General features: G+C 49.8%; 1 protein-coding gene and 1 long non-coding RNA gene across 2 annotated transcripts; one reads left to right on the top strand and one right to left on the bottom strand.

Moving 5' to 3' along the window:
- Positions 1–5098: 5098 nt before the first annotated feature.
- On the bottom strand, positions 5099–14651 carry LOC311428877 (olfactory receptor 14C36-like). The gene is made up of 2 exons (XM_084540113.1): positions 14464–14651; positions 5099–6122 (listed from the first exon to the last, which is right to left on the bottom strand). Exon 2 carries the CDS (start codon positions 6096–6098, stop codon positions 5184–5186), a length of 915 nt encoding a protein of 304 aa, XP_084396239.1. The 5' UTR covers positions 6099–6122; positions 14464–14651; the 3' UTR covers positions 5099–5183.
- Positions 14652–16316: 1665 nt separating this feature from the next.
- LOC311428876 lies at positions 16317–18010 on the top strand. Its single transcript, XR_014687934.1, has 3 exons — positions 16317–16411; positions 16849–17006; positions 17700–18010. It is a non-coding gene; the product is annotated as an uncharacterized lncRNA (long non-coding RNA).
- The last annotated feature ends 292 nt before the right edge of the window (positions 18011–18302 follow it).

Raw genomic sequence — 18302 nt, forward strand, 5'->3', positions numbered from 1 at the left:
CTTCTCTCCCTACTCTCAAGAAAATATTTGGTTAGAAAGAACTGTTGAAAGAGAAGACATAGGCAAGTTAGGGCAGACTTCTTCAGGCTGGGAGAGGAATGGTTGGAGAGCTGCCAGGCAGAGAAGGACCTGGGAGTGATGGTGGATAGTCGGCTGAATATGAGCCAGCAGTGTGCTCAGGTGGCCAAGAAGGCCAACGGCATCCTGGCTTGTATCAGGAACGGTGTGACCAGCAGGGCTAGGGAGGTGATCGTCCCCCTGTACTCAGCTCTGGTGAGGCCGCACCTCGAGTACTGTGTTCAGTTTTGGGCCCCTCGCTACAAGAAGGACATCGAGGTGCTTGAGCGGGTGCAGAGAAGGGCGACAAAGCTGGTGAGGGGCCTGGAGAACAAGGCCTACGAGGAGCGGCTGAGGGAGCTGGGCTTGTTCAGCCTGGAGAAGAGGAGGCTCAGGGGCGACCTTATCGCTCTTTATAGGTACCTCAAGGGAGGCTGTAGCGAGGTGGGGGTTGGCCTGTTCTCCCACGTGCCTGGTGACAGGACGAGGGGGAATGGGCTTAAGTTGAGCCAGGGGAGTTTTAGGTTAGATGTTAGGAAGAACTTCTTCACTGAAAGGGTTGTGAGGCACTGGAACAGGCTGCCCAGGGAAGTGGTGGAGTCACCATCCCTGGAGGTCTTTAAAAGACGTTTAGATGTAGAGCTTAGGGATATGGTTTAGTGGGGACTGTTAGCGTTAGGTCAGAGGTTGGACTCGATGACCTTGAGGTCTCTTCCAACCTAGAAAATTCTGTGATTCTGTGATTCTCTGCGCTAATTCTATGCAATGTCCCATATAAATTTTCCACAAGGGCTTCTCTTTGTCCCTGGGACCTTCCTTCAGCTCTATTTTGACAGCTCAGGTTTGTTCTGTTCCATATGTCATGAGCAGCAGGGGCTCTGCCCATGGACTCCAGCCAAGTCAATCCTACTTCACTTCAGTGGTGCCAAACAGCCCAGATTTTTCCTAAGGATTTCCCTTCATTGGCTGCCTTTAGATAAGTGAAAAGGATTTGCTTCAGTGACCTTGTGAGAATTGTCCCTATTTAGTGCAGTGAGGTGGGGTCAGCACGCAGCCAGCTGCCTTGGAGAGGGCAGAGTCTTGGGAGGGACACAGCTCCTCCAACTCTGCCCTTCTGAACAGTCTTCATCTGTCACATACAGCCGAAACAGATTCTTTCTCACTTGATTTTTTACATTTGCATTACATCCGCAGCCGTGACAATAGCAGTGTCTATGTGAGGGAGAATGGAACCTTGTATTCACACCCTCCCATGTTGAAGTAACACCCAGCACTGGGAGGGACAGTTCACTACCTTCAAAACCTGGCCTCCAGAGGATGAGCTGGAGAATGTTTTTATTAGCCACTTATTTCAAATTCATATCCTTACAGCTGCTAAGGTCTCTTCCTATGATGGGACAGAAAAGCTCTGGTTTTGCAAAGCTTTCTTGCAAACGTTTCTCTCTTTTGCAGCGCAGCTGAGCAGAGTGATGCTGAGTGGTGGCATTGTTCTCTGCTGCCTGAAACTGTCCCTGCTGCCAGCTGCTTCTCTGTCCCCATGTCTCCTCCCTGACCAGGCTCACAGAATCCATCCCACCCACTAAGCACTGCCTTAAAGACATCTTCTGGCATCAGAACACTGTGCAAAACATATTTCTTTGTGTGAAGAGACTAAGGAGATGCTCAGAAACATGCTAGCAAGAACTGGAGCCTCAGTGTCTTCTCCAGAATGGAGAAAGAAATTCCATCTCCCACTGCCCACGCAGCCATCTGAAAGGAGAAAATCCAAAGCAGACTCCTACATTTTCTGGTACACCCAGTTTTACATTCTTTTGCAGGATCATGTTCCTGCAGCAGGGAAGCCCCGCTCTGGAGCACATCCTCCTCCACACTGCAGAAACCACAAAAGACACCCTGACAGGTTCTGCCCATGGAGAGATGTGCCCAGTCTAGGAGACACTTCAAGGAACTGCATTGTCCTGTGGCAAAAGATTTACAGCATAAAGGTCTGTGAAGATTCCTCCTGTGATGAGCTCATCTCTGCTCTCACCATCCCAACTGCCTTTATTCCCCTTCTGCCTTGCTCATCTTCCCTCTGTGCCTGCAGGCAGTGCCACCAGCCCTGCTGTGCCGCGCAGAGGAGCTGCTCCTGGGCAGAGCTGTCTCTCTGCGGTGCTGCCCACTTGCCAGGAGCTCCCTTGGTCCCAGGAGCCTGACTAAGTTCAGCAGCAGAGGCCAAACCCGAAGCATGATTTTGCTGCTCCTCAGGCTCCCTGGAGATGTTCCATAGACCGCAACCCTCTGGCTTCTTCCTTTCAGCCAGTTCACAGTCCACCTCACTACCCAATCGTCCAGACCACACTTGTTCAGTTTAGCTGTGAGGATGCTGTGGGAGACAGTGTCAAACACTACTGAAATCAAGATACCTACTGCCTTTCCATCATCTATCCACCTGGTTATATCCTCATGAAAGGCTATCAGGTTGGTTAAGCATGCCTTCCCCTTGGTGAAGCCATGCTGACCACCCCTAATGACTCTTTTCCTTGATGTGTCCAGAGACAGCAAGTGGTGCCCTCACTGGTGTACTTGCTGCAGCATGGACTTGTCCATGGCCAGAATCCCTTCAGGGTGAGCCTGCTTTACCATGGCCTTATTCCGTGGCCATCAGAAGCCTTCCTGCTTCAGCACGGACTAATCCACACCACACACTCTTCTGTGTTTTCTGGCACAGCATTATTAACTGCCTTAGAGGCTTCCAGATGTACCTGCCCCAGTGTGGACATATCCTCTGGCCAGCGTGCCTTCAGGGAAGTACCTTCTGCACTGTGGACATCTCCATAGCCACAGACCCTTTGGGGTAGACATGGCCCCACGTGGACTTATGCACAGGCCACAGTCCCTCTGACTCCAGTACCCATGCAAGTTCAAGCCTGTCCATTACAGAAGCACAAGAGCAGCAATGCCCTAGCCATCTGACAGCCCAGGTACGTGGCTATTGCTGCTATCAGAACATTCCTGGGCACAGCAGAGTCAAATGATATGGCAAACAACAAAAGCAAAATATAGTCACGAACAAATATAGGGCAAGCAAGCCCTGTGGCAAGAAAAGGAGCCTGCCGATTCATAGCTAAAGAGCTACAGCAGCTGTTAATTCAGTTTAGCAGACTCTGATCAAATCTGTTGTCATCTCAAAACCATGGAGCTGCACGCTGGGCACCAAAAGGGACTGCTCTGGATTAACCCCCATAGGCAGCTAAGCACCACAGAGAGGTTGTGGAGTCTCCTTCTGTGGGGATATTCAAAACCCATGTGGATGCCATCCTGGGCAAGGTGCTCTAGGCGATCCTGCATGGCAGGGGGGTTGGACTGGGTGATCTTCGGAGGTCCCTTCCAACCTCAGCCGTTCTGTGATTCTGTGACCACACGGCTGTCAATGGCTCCCCCCAGCAGGATGGGGGATAGAAGCAGAAAAGTGAGCTGAGTCTAAGGGAGCAGAACAGGTAAAGCAAAAACTGTATGCAAGTGAAGGAACAGGCCTCTGCAATTACACCTCTTTAAGCTGGAGGATAATTGCACTCAGGTGTTACCCTGATAAGACACTGGATACAACAGAGAGCAGAGAATCGAGGGTTGAAGTGCAGTTTAACAGGATCATCACCTTTTCTTAGGGTACCCAAGGAGGGTCTCAGCTCTTCTAGCAGGGATGCAGAGGGCTCATTCCAGCTGCCCTCATGCAGACATCCAGCAGCATTTATATGTCCTTAGCATTGCGGTGTCCTTCCCCTTTCGTATCCTGCCGGAGAGCAACCTGCAGCCCAGGAAGACACTCCAAAGATACAGCTGGATGTCCCAAAGCTGCGTGTCCTGGTATCCCAGCTCCTCTCGCTGCAGTGTCTGGAGGAGTCACATCGTCTCCCTGCCCATGCTCACAGCCCCTGGGGCACAGCAGGGACCCTGCTCTGCGCCACAGCCCTGGGCTCTCCTGCCCTGCCACAAGTCTGTGCTCGGCCCCGTGCCACACCTGAGGTGCTGCAACCCAAATGTGCACAGCCAGGACGAGCTGGAGCCTCATGGCTTGTCCCAGAACAGTGATGATTTTGGGTGAAGGGACATCGGAATTTGGATTAAGGGGTGTGATCACACATCTTGGCCACCTGCGGTGCTGAAGTGGAGGGATGCAGGCTCTGCCAGAGAGAGTGTCAGGGAAGATGAGAAGGTGAAGGTGAAGCTCAGATGCATGGAGCTGCTTTATGCAATTGACAACAGATTGGGTTAGCTTTTGTGATTGAGGAGGAGAGGGGCTCCCTTCCAACCAGATCCTTTCTACGATTCTATGACCCATCGTGTCAATGAACACGCTGGCCCCAACTATCCCATCCTCATCTACTCCCCGTGTAACAACCTCTGCAACCAAGTAAAGGGACGGGTGAAAGTTCCTCCCTCTCTTGTGAGAGGTGCTGAGGCACCCATCTCCCAGCCTGATCTTGGGAATGCCCAAGAGAGGTGTGTTGCCTACCAGGGGCTCGTATTAGGAACGATGCAATGAGTCTACCAAGCCTTGTTCTTCGCTCAGACTACTATCCACTGCTGCTCTGCTGGGACTCTCCCTCCACCTCTGCACACAGGCAGAGAAAGCCCCAGAAAAGGGCTTACAAGGGGAATGTCAGACCAACAAGTCACTTAAGGGTCCTTTATTTTGTTTAAATTCACCAAGACTCCTCATGGACGGAGTCTCTGGACTCCTCTAGACAGCCATGCACTGAATGAGAAACGGGATGAAGAATCAGAGACTCACAGAATGTTTTGGGTTGGAAGGGACCTCTAAAGAGCATCTAGTTCCAACCTCCCTGTCATGGGTAGGGACACCTTCCACTGGACCATGTGGCACAAAGTCCCATCCAGCCTGATGATCTCAACATTTCCAGGGAAGATGCATCCACAACTTGCTAAGAGGCAAAATCCTAATGACATTTTAGTGGACAGTGTCAGGAGAATGAAACCACAGATAAAATAAACACTGAAACCAAAGCAAAATAAAGCCAGAAATGACAATACCCAGAAATACATTAGAATAGGAGCTGTGCCTTTAATGAGCCACGTTATGTGTCTAATGCAGAAGTTGGGAAGTTCATTCCTTCTGAAAAAAATTATTTCATCAGTTTCCTGAGGGCATCCTTAATCTCCTGGTTCCTCATGCTGTAGATGAGAGGGTTCATTGCTGGAGGCACCAATGAGTACAGAACTGCCATCACCAGGTCCAAGGATGGGGAGGAGATGGAGGGGGGCTTCAGGTAGGCAAAAATCCCAGTACTAATAAATAGGGAGACCACGGCCAGGTGAGGGAGGCATGTGGAAAAGGCTTTATGCTGACCCTGCTCAGAGGGCATCTTCAGCACAACCTTGAACATCTGCACATACGACAGCATAATGAAAACAAAACAACCAAAGGCTAAACAGACAATGACCACAAGAAGCCCAGCTTCCCTCATGTAGGAGTCTGAGCAGGAGAGCTTGAGGATCTGGGGGATTTCACAGAAGAACTGGCCCACAGCATTACCATAGCAGAGAGGAAGAGAAAATGTGTTGGCAGTGTGCAGGAGAGCATAGAGGAAACCACTGCCCCAGGCAGCTGCTGCCATGGTGGCACAGGCCCTGCTGCCCAGGAGGGTCCCGTAGTGCAGGGGCTGGCAAATGGCCACGTAGCGGTCGTAGGCCATGATGGTGAGGACAGAATACTCTGCACCAAAAAAGAATAATAAAAAGAAGACCTGGGCAGTACATCCTGCATAGGCAATGGCCCTGGTGTCCCTCAGGGAATTGGCCATGGATTTGGGAACAGTGGTGGAGATGCAGCCCAGGTCAAGGAGGGCGAGGTTGAGGAGGAAGAAGTACATGGGGGTGTGGAGGCGGTGGTCACAGGCTACGGCGGTGAGGATGAGGCCGTTGCCCAGGAGGGCAGCCAGGTAGATGACCAGGAAGAGCGCGAAGTGCAGGAGCTGCAGCTCCCGCGTGTCTGCGAATGCCAGCAGGAGGAATTCGGTGATGGAGCTGCTGTTGGACATCTGCTGTCTCTGGGCATGGGGGACCTTTACAAGGAGGAAAAAACAATAACCAGTTAGGAGAGGTTCCTCTGAAAAAATCCTATGCCATTTCTCACAGAAGTCTCCCAAAGTACCTCTCTCCTTTCAAAGACCTTCTTGTGGCTCCCTTGATTAACTGTAGCATGTGCTGGCTGAAGTGGGCAGAGGGAGCAGGGATTCATCTGTGGGTCAGTCCTGTACAGCAGTAGGTTTATGGGAACATGGGGTGATCTCAAATTAAATCCACTTACAATATCAAAGAGCTTCTCAGTGTTCTTATTCCCAAATCACCCAACAGAAGGGCAGAGCAGAACCTGAGATGAACCTGGGTACTGCTGATAGCAGGGGATTCCCGGTTCAAAGCACACACCTCCAAACCCCTCACCCTGTCTTCATACTCCACTTCCAACCACCACGAACAACAAGGGCTTATTTCAGTTCCCTTCATGCATCTCCCCAACAACATTTCTGTGGCCTTGGCACCTCCACTGATTCTTCGTGGCTTCCAGCATCACAATCACTCTAATGGAGAACTGTGTCCATTTGGGACGGATAGGATAGGATAGGATAGGATAGGATAGGATAGGATAGGATAGGATAGGATAGGGCAGGATAGAAGAATCAAATTGAATCAAATCAAATAGAATAGTTCAATTGGTAGGGATCTTCTAGTCCAACTGCCTGACCTCTTCAAGGACCTTTTCAACCAGAAGTTAAAGCCATTTATTGAGGACCCTTCCAGCCCTTTTACCAGCGTTGTTGCCCTCCTCCAGACTCTTCCAAGGACTTTTTTTGTACAGTGGAGACAAGGACTGCACATAAAATTCAAGGTGAGGCTGCTCTAATGCTAAAGGTAGTGGGACAATCACCTCAACTGAGCGGCTCTGCTGTGTTTAATGCATCCTAAAATGCATTTTGTGCTCTTCACCATGAGGGTACATTGCTGACTCACAGCCTGCTGTGAGCCTGCTGTCAACCAGCACTCCCAGATCCCTTGCTGCTGAGCTGCTCCCAAGAAAACTGAAAGCACGGAGTCTGTCTTTATCAGGTAGCCCCTGAACAGCTGTGTGCACCAGAAATGTCACTGCAGCAAATTACAAACACAAGCAGACTGCTGACCAGACTGTAGGCAGCAGCATGACCCTGCCCTGCCCTGCCAGGGGGCCTCCTTCCACCCGCAGCTTCTCCCTGCAGCGCCCTGGGGACCATACTCTGCACCATAGCCCTGAGCACCCCTGCCTGCACCCCCAGCTGCACAGCACTTCACACTTTTCCACTTAGAGCCTCTGGGCTGGGAGTCCTCAAGAAAGGTCCCAAAATCTGTGGGCTATGCTGCCCTTTGGAGATCCTTCCAGGAACTGCAGCAGCATTGCCCTGCAGCCAGAGACTTACCATTTCAAGAGCTGCGATGTTTTTCCTCCAGTAAGCTCTCTTCATCCTCCCGAGTGCCTTTAACCTTTCTCTGCCTCCCTCCCCTTCCCTTATCCCCTTGGGACCCCCAGCCCTGCTGCACCATGCCGAGGAACTGCTCCTGGGTACAGCTGTGACTCAGCAGAGCTGCTTGCTTGCAGACAGATCCCTCCATCTCAGGAGCCCAGCCTAGCTCAGCAGCAGAGGCTAAGCCCAATGCATGACTTTTGCTGGCCCCTCGGGCTCCCTGGAGATGTCCCTGGGGCTCCAGGGATGACAACTCCTGAAAAGCAGCAGGGTCACCCCTGGGGAACATGATTTGAAGCAGACTGAAGTAATCACCAACTGCCCTGCCCTAAACAAAGGACAGAGACTGGTTCCAGCAGCATGATTTGTGCTACCAGAGCACGAGATGTCCTGGTTCACCTCTGAACACCCATAATAAAAGGATAGAGAAACAAAGGGAGGCTTCTCTGGTTTCCCTTGGTCAGGGCAGTGATTCAACTGAGGGAATGCAGGCATCTTCATTGAGCAACCTGACCTAGTAGCAAGTATCCTTGCCTACGGCTGGTATGTCAGAGCTAGATGATCCTTAAGGTCCCCTTCAACCAAAATCATTCTATGATTCTAGGATCTCATCCCAAATTGGAAGCCCTCAGGCTGAAGCAGGATTCAGCTCCCCCATGCATCCTACACACCCTACATCTGGGATTGCTCTTGGTTCAGCTCAGGTAGACACAAAGTAATTGCTAGTGTGGGCTCTGAGCCCCTGGGCTTTGTTCAACCTGGGGGACAGCTGGTCCCACACAGACGTTTGGTGATGGCTCAGGTGCCAGGGGAGATCAAAGACGTGTGCCAGTGTTTGCAGGCTCTGATGGAGAACTTTTCTGAGCATCAGCTGAGGGCCAGACAGGGAAGGGGGATGTCCTTGGCTGCCCACAGGGACACCAGACTCGTATATGTAGGACACCTCCGGATGTGCCTTTATCCAATATCTCCTCAAAGCATGCAGAGCTATTGAGCTGACCAAATGCAGGAGAGGTCCAGAAAGACTGCTCAATTCCCTTCCTGCTCTCCAGCCTTGGACACAGCAGGGTTTGCTCTCTTTGTGGTGCTCTCCTTTGCTCTTTATGCTGTGATTTGCCAAACACTCAGCATGTCTAAGCTCACAAGCAAACCTTTTGCACGCATGTGATCCTGGGCCGTTGTAAACCATGTTTCCTTGTCACAAGTCTGTACTTGGACCCAGAGCCACAGCTGAGGTGCCCGGGGCTGTGCCCAGCACATTTCTGAAGGGACTCTTCTAGTTAACAGAAGGTGCCTCCTGTTTGAGTTTTTGCTTTCCTTGATCTGGGCTTCAAGTTTACTCTGTTTCATCTGGGTGGCGATGTAAAAACATCTCTCCCAATTAGGGAATGGGCTCAGATACACAAACTGTTACTCTGAGCTTTACCAGGCAAGTGCCTGCACCACATGCCAGCCTCCAGACAGCACCAGCATCACCTTTCCAAGCTCATCAGAGTTTGTGCATCTGCCCTTTAGCTCCTGCTCATATGAAGAGGTTGCTCCATGAGATGATTGAAATGCTGATGATGAGCTCAATAGGACCGGGTCTGTGAGCATGGACAGGGTGTAGATGGGGGGATCACAGAATCATTTAGGTCGGAAGAGACCTCCAAGATCAGTCCAACTTCTGACCTAATACTAGCAAGTCCTCCACTAAACCGTATCACTAAGCTCTACACCTAAATGTTTTCTAAAGACCTCCAGGGATGGTGACTCAACCACTTCCCTGGGCAGTCCATTCCAATGCCTAACAACCCTTTAAATAAAGAAGTTTTTACTAATATCCAGCCTAAACCTCCCCTAGATGACAGCAGAGATAGACGGGGGGTTCCTGGCAGTGCAGACAGTGGTGCTGGAAAATGATCTGGCTCTCCCATTGAGCGTCCTGACCTTTAGGGCAACCACCCTCTGGTGTTCTTAGAGGCACAGTGCTGCTGCTCAGAAGGGCACAGCTCTCCCATAGAACCCCTGAGCTATCAGAGAGCAATTTTGAGAAACTGCAGAGAGGCTAAGGTCATAAGCATGCTTCTGGGCAGCTTCAGATGTATGCCGCTGACGCGAATCCTGTTGTCCTTGGCTGTCACAAAGGGATGAGACTTTCCCTGGGTGTAGCACCCACACAGTCCTTGGTCTGCTCACTGGAGTCAGGAGCCAAGTCCTTCCCCAGCAGGGCAGGTCCATCCTCCTATGAACAGGGTGCTGCAGAACTGAGGGCTGCTTGCAGTTCCAGCTCACCCTTGTCCTGAGGGGATCTTTCAAGAGGATGAAGAAGGCAGGGACTACACTCTCAGGAGGGAGCTTTTCAGAAGCTGTGCTTTCAATTTCCTAATTGCTGAAGGGAAAAAAAAGAGAAACGAGAAATTATTTGCACAAGAGACAGACTGCAGACAACTCCAGCTTCCTCTTTCCATCCTTGTCAGATTAGGTCTGGCCTCCCCCTGATAAGCTGCAACCACAGAGATGCCCTCGGACAGTGCCATACAAGCAAGAGGTGCCCATAGGGCAGAGCTGAGTGCAGCATGTGGGGAGGGGGGGGGGGGGGAGAGTCTGTGAACACTGGCACCAAAGAGATGGGGGGCAGAGGAACATCTCCCAGGGACAGCTCCATACAGCAGAGAGGTGGTCAGAAGGAGAGGAAACTCCTAAGAGCAGCATTGTGCCTTGGGGACTGGAGCACCACTGTGTCCTCTCCAGCATGGATGCCTTCCACTGAACAAGACCCCCTTGCCTCTCCTCTCCCTCTCAGCAGGGTCTTCTGCCCTCATGGCCACGATGTTGACCTTGCAGCTGGGAATGCATAAAGTCTGAAGAGGGTTCAGAGGAGGTCTACCAAGACAGGGGTAGGCATCATGTGTGGAGGCCAAGAGGCCTGGGCTTCCTAGGCCTGGCGAAGCACAGGCTTGGCACAGTGTAGTAGTAGCTCCAGACAGCTTGAAAGTTGCTTTCAGAAATGATGGCACATTTTTGATAGGGGCATGAGAAAGGAAACCAACCATAAACTGCCATTTGGGAGGTCCTGGTCATGAGGAGAAAGAAATATCACTCCAAGGGTACTGCTGTGGTCACTCAGAGGGAGTCTGGATCAGCCCATGGCTTTGTGTTGCAAGAAATAGCCAGTGAGGACAAGCAGATGCCAGTAGAGGTAGGGAGATACTGTGGTGATGAAGTAGGTTGGGTGTCTACAGACTGCAAGGAAAATGGCACCGGCATGGGGCAGGGTAGGACAGACAACGGCCAAGGGCACTGGCAAGGCTGGAAGGCCCTGACAGAGCCAAGGTCTTTGTCCCCTTGGCTGTAGCTGTTGTCTGTCACTGAGGCCTATGAGAAGGCACGTTGTCCCCTTGGCCCTGGAACCTTGGGGCCTTCTTGTACCTCCCGGTGGTGTTGTACTGTTGTCCTTCACTCCGCATCACACACCCCACGTCCCACTGTCTCTTGAAGAGTCCTGAGTCATGTGTGGGACAGGAGCTCCCTTCCCAGAGCCCGGGCATCAGGCCTTGGCATCTGGTTGGATAAGGGCTTTACTCAGCATCAGAGCCACCTACATGTTGCCTTTGCCTGACTGGCATCACTGCCTCCAATTTCTGCTCTAACAAGTCCATGGGGAGGTTGTGTTGCTAATGGCCCTCAGTGAGACCCATTAACACTCCAAGAAACTTTACTGTTTCTTCTGGCTTTACCTTCTTGTTCAGCCTGTGCTATCTCCTCTCAGCATCAGAGGTCCATGGACTCAGCACCAAATACACCCTGGGGCTTGTTACAATACAGAGAGCCCTCATGTGCCTTGTTTCTCCCCATCATTTTCTTCAAGGATGCAGGGCTTGTACATCTAATGGGAGAGATTTCAGAAGGGTAGTTAAAGAGGCAGATTTCAATGAACAATTGAGAATAAGGGCATTTCCTTTAACTAATTTATTTATTTATTCAGTTTACTGACATTTCTAACTGATATTGATGCACAGGATCTCCTAAGGAGTTGTGGTCAGCTTGGAAAAGTAGTCCCTTGAGGCCAGACACTCTGTGGGCATCCTTGCTCCTCACCTCCCCAAGCGCTCCATTTCTCTCAGGAGCCGCCTGGGACTTGCAGCACTTCTCCTCCCATCAGACTTCTCCACTCAGGCCTGCAGCTGCATGTGACAGCTCCTTTGCACCAATTGCTGTCTCTTTTCCCCAGAGAACTGCCTGCACACAGGCACAGAAGGGATTCTCTCCATTGCAAACAAACAAAAGTTAAGCACTGTACAATTCAATAAACTTTAAAACATTCTCCTCAACTGCATGCCAGGTGCAAACTGCATCTAACGAGGTTCACCTGGCACAAGGGACAGCTGTACAAGAAACGTTTTACACAGAGAGATAAGCAAGGATAGAGATAAACACAATTAAGGCGTTCACTACAGAGTTCATTAGACTTCTAAAGGATGGCGATAGTTTTTATCTCCCTAAACTTTTATCAGATAGCTGGGAGGTGTCTGAATGAACAAAAAGCAAAGAGAGGGAGATTCTGGAGAGCGATGGGAAGAACACATGTCCAAGGAGTCTGCTGAAAAGACACCTTCAGACATAACCGCTTAATCGTTTTATTTAATCATTTAATATTTTGAACTACATGATCTTTAAGGTCCCTTCCAAGCCCAGCCATTCTATGATACCCAGGAGAGGTGGGAACACCAGAATGATGAGGGTGACTGGACACACAGCATAACAGACAATATTGGTAGTGCAAAGAGAGGGAAAAATCAATATTTCCTGTACAATAAGTGCACTTCTTGGTGATTTCCATTCCGGCATGGTAAGAACATATTGCCGTTCCATAAGCAGAACTCACGTGTTTCAGGTAATGAAAATGTGCTCATATATACATGCATTTATATATATGCGTGTCCTGGTTTCAGCTATTATCGTTATTATTCTTATTTTCCTTTCTTTTCTGTCCTAATAAACTGTATTTATCTCAACCCACAAGCTTTCACTACTCTTTTTTTTTTATTTTTTTTTCATTCTCTCCCCATCCCAAAAGGGAGAGAGGGGGGAAGGAAGAGGTGCGAGGATTGTGTGTTGCTTGTCCCTGTGTCCCTGTGACCCACATCTTACCCCAATTCTGAACATCACTTTCATATTCAAAAGAAAAAAAGTGGACAAGAAATCCACCCCAGGTCCCATACCCACCCTTGAAGATCCAGGATATTAAAGTGAAAGAAAGCAAATGCACACCTAAAAAAAAAAAAAAAAAAAAAAAAAAAAAAAAAAAAAAAAAAAAGTAAAACCTGAAATTTTAATGAATAAAAGGTCTTTGGTTTAGATCTTAGTCTTTGTGGTTTGGTTTGGTTTTCCTTTTCATTGACATTTTCTAAATGTTTCTGTTATTATTAGGTTTATCAGGTTAAAAATAAGGTTAATAATAAGGTTAGATTAACCTTCCCTGCCCAGGAATGTCCATGACGCCTCTCAGTCTTTGCACAAAGCCAGCCACACTGAGGTATCGACCTCTCTGCATTGATGGAGGAAAGCAAGACAAGCTTCCATGCAACCTTCTGCTTTCCAGCTGAAGAGTCCTTTAAATGTGGAGACAGAGAAACCATGCTCAGCTGTCCTTTACCACCAGGATAGTGCGTGCATTTAGCTTCGGGTACAAAAGAAAGAGAAAAATGGCATCATCTAATAGAGGAGCAGAATGCAGAGAAAAAGAATTAAAACCCCAGAAAAGCCCCAAAAAGCTCCCTGCCCTCTGCCCGGCTGCACTGGTCTTACCTTGCTGGGCAGCTGACCTCCACCACAACTGTTCTCTCTCTTCCCATCCTCGGGAGAGGAAGGGAAGAAGAAAAGGAAAGAAACAACTCACGGGCTGAGATAAGGATAATTTAATTAGAGGAAAAATAGTTATTAAGGGAAAATTGTTACTAATTACATCATTTAAATAAAGGGAAGGAAAAAAAAAAAAAGCAAAGGCCATGTGGAAGTGCAGAGGATAGAAATTTCTCTTATTACTAAGAGCAGAAAGGGCAGGTGAGTGCTGAGCTGCTGGTTTATTTTTTTATTTTTTTTTATTTTTTGTGCTCTCATGGATGCACAGACAACATCGCTTATTGGCTCAGCTCTGGCCAGCAGTGGGGCCCTAATGTAACATGGGGCAGTTTCTGCATTCTTGTCACAGAAGCCACCCCTATGGCCCCTGCTACCAAAACCTAGCAACGTAAACCCACTACACAGATCACCCAGGGGCTCTGAACCTGTCCCCCTCCATCCACAGAGAGCCCCAGAAGAAGCAGGAGGCCTCTTCAGGGAGCAGCTCCTGCTGACCGCAGCTTCGGAAGAGGCCTCCAGCCTCCTGGCCCTGAAGAGCCCCTTTCGGTACGGTGCTGCTAGCAAAGAGGCCAGCTGTGACACACTGGTTCACCTTGATGCCTCCTGTCTACAGCCCCAGGAATGCCACGGAACAGACAACAGGACTGTCACAAGGCACACTTAGTAGAAAGAAGAAGTTGAATAAATTACAGTATTTTTCACATACAGTATTATCATAATTACGAGAATCCATCAATCAATCAAACAAAAAACAAACAAACAAACAAACAAAACAAAACCGGCTTTGCTTCTTTGTGGTACAGTGGGAACCCTACAAGTCTGATGGCTACGTTATTGATGATGGGATAACACATATCCCAATACATCCCTGAGAGCATCCTTGATCTCCTGGTTCCTCATGCTGTAGATGAGGGGGTTCAGTGCTGGAGGCACCACCGAGTACAGAACTGCCATCACCAGGTCCAGGGATGGTGTCACGAGTCAGAAGGGGGCTTGGGCACCCTGTTCCCATGGACACATCTGTATGGCAGGATTGTATGGGTTGAGTCCCCTATCTCCATCCTACCTGAGAAGAACAGCACCTGCGGAGCTGGGTGGAGAGACAAGGAGAGCTGTTACAATGCTCCTGCTGGGGAGGGACAGATGGGCACTCAGGAGACCCTCCTCTCCTGTCCTGGACCCTATGGCCTTAAGGGGGCTCTCCTGGGTGAAAGAGGAGACCCATCAGTTTGTCTGGAGAAAGGCATGCTCACTGAAGTCTGACTGGGGGTCAGCAGCAGAGACCCAGCCCAAAACATCTCTTTTTCTGCCACTATTGTTTCATGGAGATGTCTCTGGGGCTCCAGGCGAAACCATTGTGAAAGACACTGACATAACCACTTATCTCAGCTGGGGAGAGACATTTCTTTCATGCAGTGTCATTGCTTATATCAAAGAATTATGTTTAAGAATGATCTTTCCTAGGAGGGATCCCCTTTACTGCTGCTGAGGAAAGAGATTCAACTGAGTCAAAAAAAAGCATTTAATCTGGGCTTGCCATTCTGGAGGTGGAAGGAGACAGCCCCCTCTCATGCACCACACAAACCCTCAAAGTGGGGTTCCTCTTGCCCCAGTTCAGGCAAGCACAAAATAATTACTTGCACTTGAGCTCCTTGTCTCATGTCCCATGCTAATTAATGGTGATGGAGAGTAGGGCCAGTTGTTCTGATGCAAACACCTGCTGACATTTGTGGAGCCAGTATTGGTTCAAGGCATGTGCAGGTAATTAAGAGCTAAGGGATCATTATTAAGTATGAAAGAGATTTCCTTTGGCCACCCGAAATAGTAGATGATGCCCACATTTAGGACAAGTGAATCTTGCCTTGTTTGTTATTTTCTGGGTAGCATAGGCAGCTGTCATGGTTTTGGTATGATTATTGGCAAATTACCTTTATAGAGGCTCATATGACATTACATTTTAGATGTTTGATGAAAACAGCAGTGATAACACACTGATGTGTTGGAGCAGTGCTCACACAGAGCCAAGGACTTTTCTGCTTCTCCTGCTGCCCTACCGCCAAGGAGGCTGAGGGTGCATTAGAAGCTGGGAGGAGACAGAGCCTGGAGCTGAGCAGGACTGACCAAATTCAGTCCATACCATGCAACATCACGCTCAGCAATAAAAGGTGGGGTAAAGGAGGAAGGGGGGATACTGGGAATGATGGCATTTGTCTTCCAAGAAACTCTTCAGTGTGATGAGCCCTGCTTTCCTGGAAGTGTCTGATCATCTGCCTGGCAATGGGAAGTACTGAATGAATTCCTTGTTTTGCCTTGCTTGCACACATGGATTTTGCTTTACCTAATGAACTGTCTATGTCTTAACCCATGAGTTCTACCACTTTTACCTTTCTGATTTTCTCCCCATCCCACCTGGGACGAGTGGGTGAGTGGCTGTGCCATGCTCAGCTGCCTTCTGGTGCTAAACCAAAACAGTTCTTTGGGGCACAAAGGGTTTGAGACAATGACAGATCTGAGTGTGGAGACCAGATTTATAGATATCAGAGCAGTTTGGCTCTTAATTGGAAGTCTCCTGTGTTTGCAACAGGGCTTCCTTGCCTTTCTGTATGTGCATGAGAGTCCAGTGCTTGTTAGTGGCTGCTTTTGAATCTGCTGTTTGCTCTACTCCTTATCATCTTTCTTTGCTGTGCCTGGGAGCATTCTGATAACAGCCATGGCCATGTGCCCGGACTGGTGGATGGCCAGGGCACGGCTGCTGTTCCTGTGCTGCCTCTACTGGACAGGCTGGAACTCCAGTGTGACTGTGAGTCAGAGGAACTGTGACCTGTGGGTGATTCCACATGGCAGCATGTACAACCCAAAGCATCTGTGTCCATGGACAAGTCTACTCCAGAGCAAAGTATGCCTCGAGGCCTCTGTGGCCATGGAGAAGTCCGTGCCATAGTGGGTACACCTTGCAGTGTCTGTGCCCTTGCATAAGGCCATGGCAGAAGACCTCAAAGCGTCTGTGGCCATGGGTAAGTCCTCAACACAGCAGGTAGACTTCTGAAGGGAGTGTGGTTTATGGATAAGGCCATGCCGGAGGAGGTACACCTCTAAGAGGCTGTGGCCAAAAGACACTGGATGGAGCAGGGGTGAGGGGAGGAGTTCAATGCAATGTTAAACTCTGTAGCCTGGTCTGAAGGGACCAGGGATGGAGACTGTGATGGATGTACTTTTAAAATGGTTGTAACCCATGATCGGAGTTGCATGTTATAGGAAGTCCAACAGCAGAAATGACTGGAACTGATAAGAGTAGGAACAAGATGCACTCTAAGTAGAATCACTGAATATCCCAAGTTGGAAGGGTCCCACAAGGACCATGGAGTCCAACTCCTGGCTCCACACAGGTCTACCCAGAAATCCAGACCGTATAACTAAAAGTACAGTGCAAATGCTTCTTAAACTCTGACAGGTTTGGTGCTGTGACCATGTCCCTGGGGAGCCTGTCCTGTATGCACCACCCTTCTCGGTGAAGAACCTCTTCCTGATATCCTGCCGGAACCACCCCTGTCGACCTTAAAGACCATCTAGTTCCATCCCCCTGCCATAGGCAGGGATGCCGCCCACTAGGTGAGCATGCCCAGAGCCTTGTCCAGCCTGGCCTTGAACACCTCCAGGGATGGAGCATCCACAACTTCTCTGGGCAACTTGTTCCTGTGCCTCACCACCCTCCAAGTAAAGAATTTCCTCCTAGTGTCTAATCTAAATCTCCCCTCTTTTAGTTTAAAACCACCCCCTGTCATTATCTGATTGAACACAGAGTCACTCTCCATCCAAATACCCTTTAAGTACTGAAAAGCTGCAATGAGGTCACCCTGGAGAATTCTCTTCTCCAGGCTGAACATGAACATGCCCAGCTCTCTCAGCTTTTCTCCATAGGAGAGGTGCTCCAGCCCTCTGAGCATCTTTGTGGAACTCCTCTGGACCCGTTCTAACAGGTCCACATCCTTCTTGTGCTGGGGGATCCTGACCTGGACTCCAAGTGGGGTCTCACAGAACAGAGCAGAGGGAGACAACCTCCTCCCTTCACCTGCTGGTCACTCCTCTCTTGATGCTACTCAGGATGCAGTTGGCCTTCTGGGCTTCAGGCACTCACTGCTGGCTCACGTTGAGCTTTTCATCCACCAGAACCCTCAAGTCCTCCGCAGGGCTGCTCTTGATGAGTCCTTCACCCAGCCTGTCCTCATGTCTGGGACTGACTTCATCTTGCACTCCCCTCAGCCTTTAACACCTCTCTCCTTCTTGCCCACTCATCTCATGCAGGCAGTGCCCCCAGCCCTGCTGTGCGGTGCAGAGGTGCTGCTGCTGGGCGAAGCATCCCAGGAGCCCAGTCCAGCTCAGGAGCAGAGGACCAGACTTTCCTGTCTCACCACCCCAGCCTTGAGCTGTCCCTGGGGCTCCCAAGGAACCTACTTGGAACTAGACTGAAGTAATCACTTTTGTTCCCTCCTTCAGCTGTGGACAGGCAACTCTTTCCAGTAGTGTCATTTCTCCATCAGAGACAGAGTTAGGTAGGCGAATCACCTTCCCTTGTACCATGACAGACCTGGGCAGTGACAGAAAGATCTCTTTACTCCTGCTCAAGAAAGGGATTCAGCTGAGCCAGTTGAGGTATCTCATCCTGGCTGTGTAGTCCTGGGGCTGGAAGGGGGTTCAGCTTCTTCCATACACGTCTCAGGCATTTATCTGGCCTCCCCTCAAGCGTGCACAAAATATTCTCGTCTAACCTCCCAAGGTAAATAATAGATATTGTAGGGTAGAAGTGAGCTGGTCAAACACAAACTCAGTGCTAGAGGTGATCCGAGATATTTGCAGGTATCTGCAAGCTCTAACGCAGCATTTCTGGGAGTCAGGGCGGCAGCTGGG

This window comes from Aythya ferina (genome assembly GCF_964211825.1).
Source record: "Aythya ferina genome assembly, contig: HAP1_SCAFFOLD_170, whole genome shotgun sequence".
Taxonomy (NCBI): domain Eukaryota; kingdom Metazoa; phylum Chordata; class Aves; order Anseriformes; family Anatidae; genus Aythya; species Aythya ferina.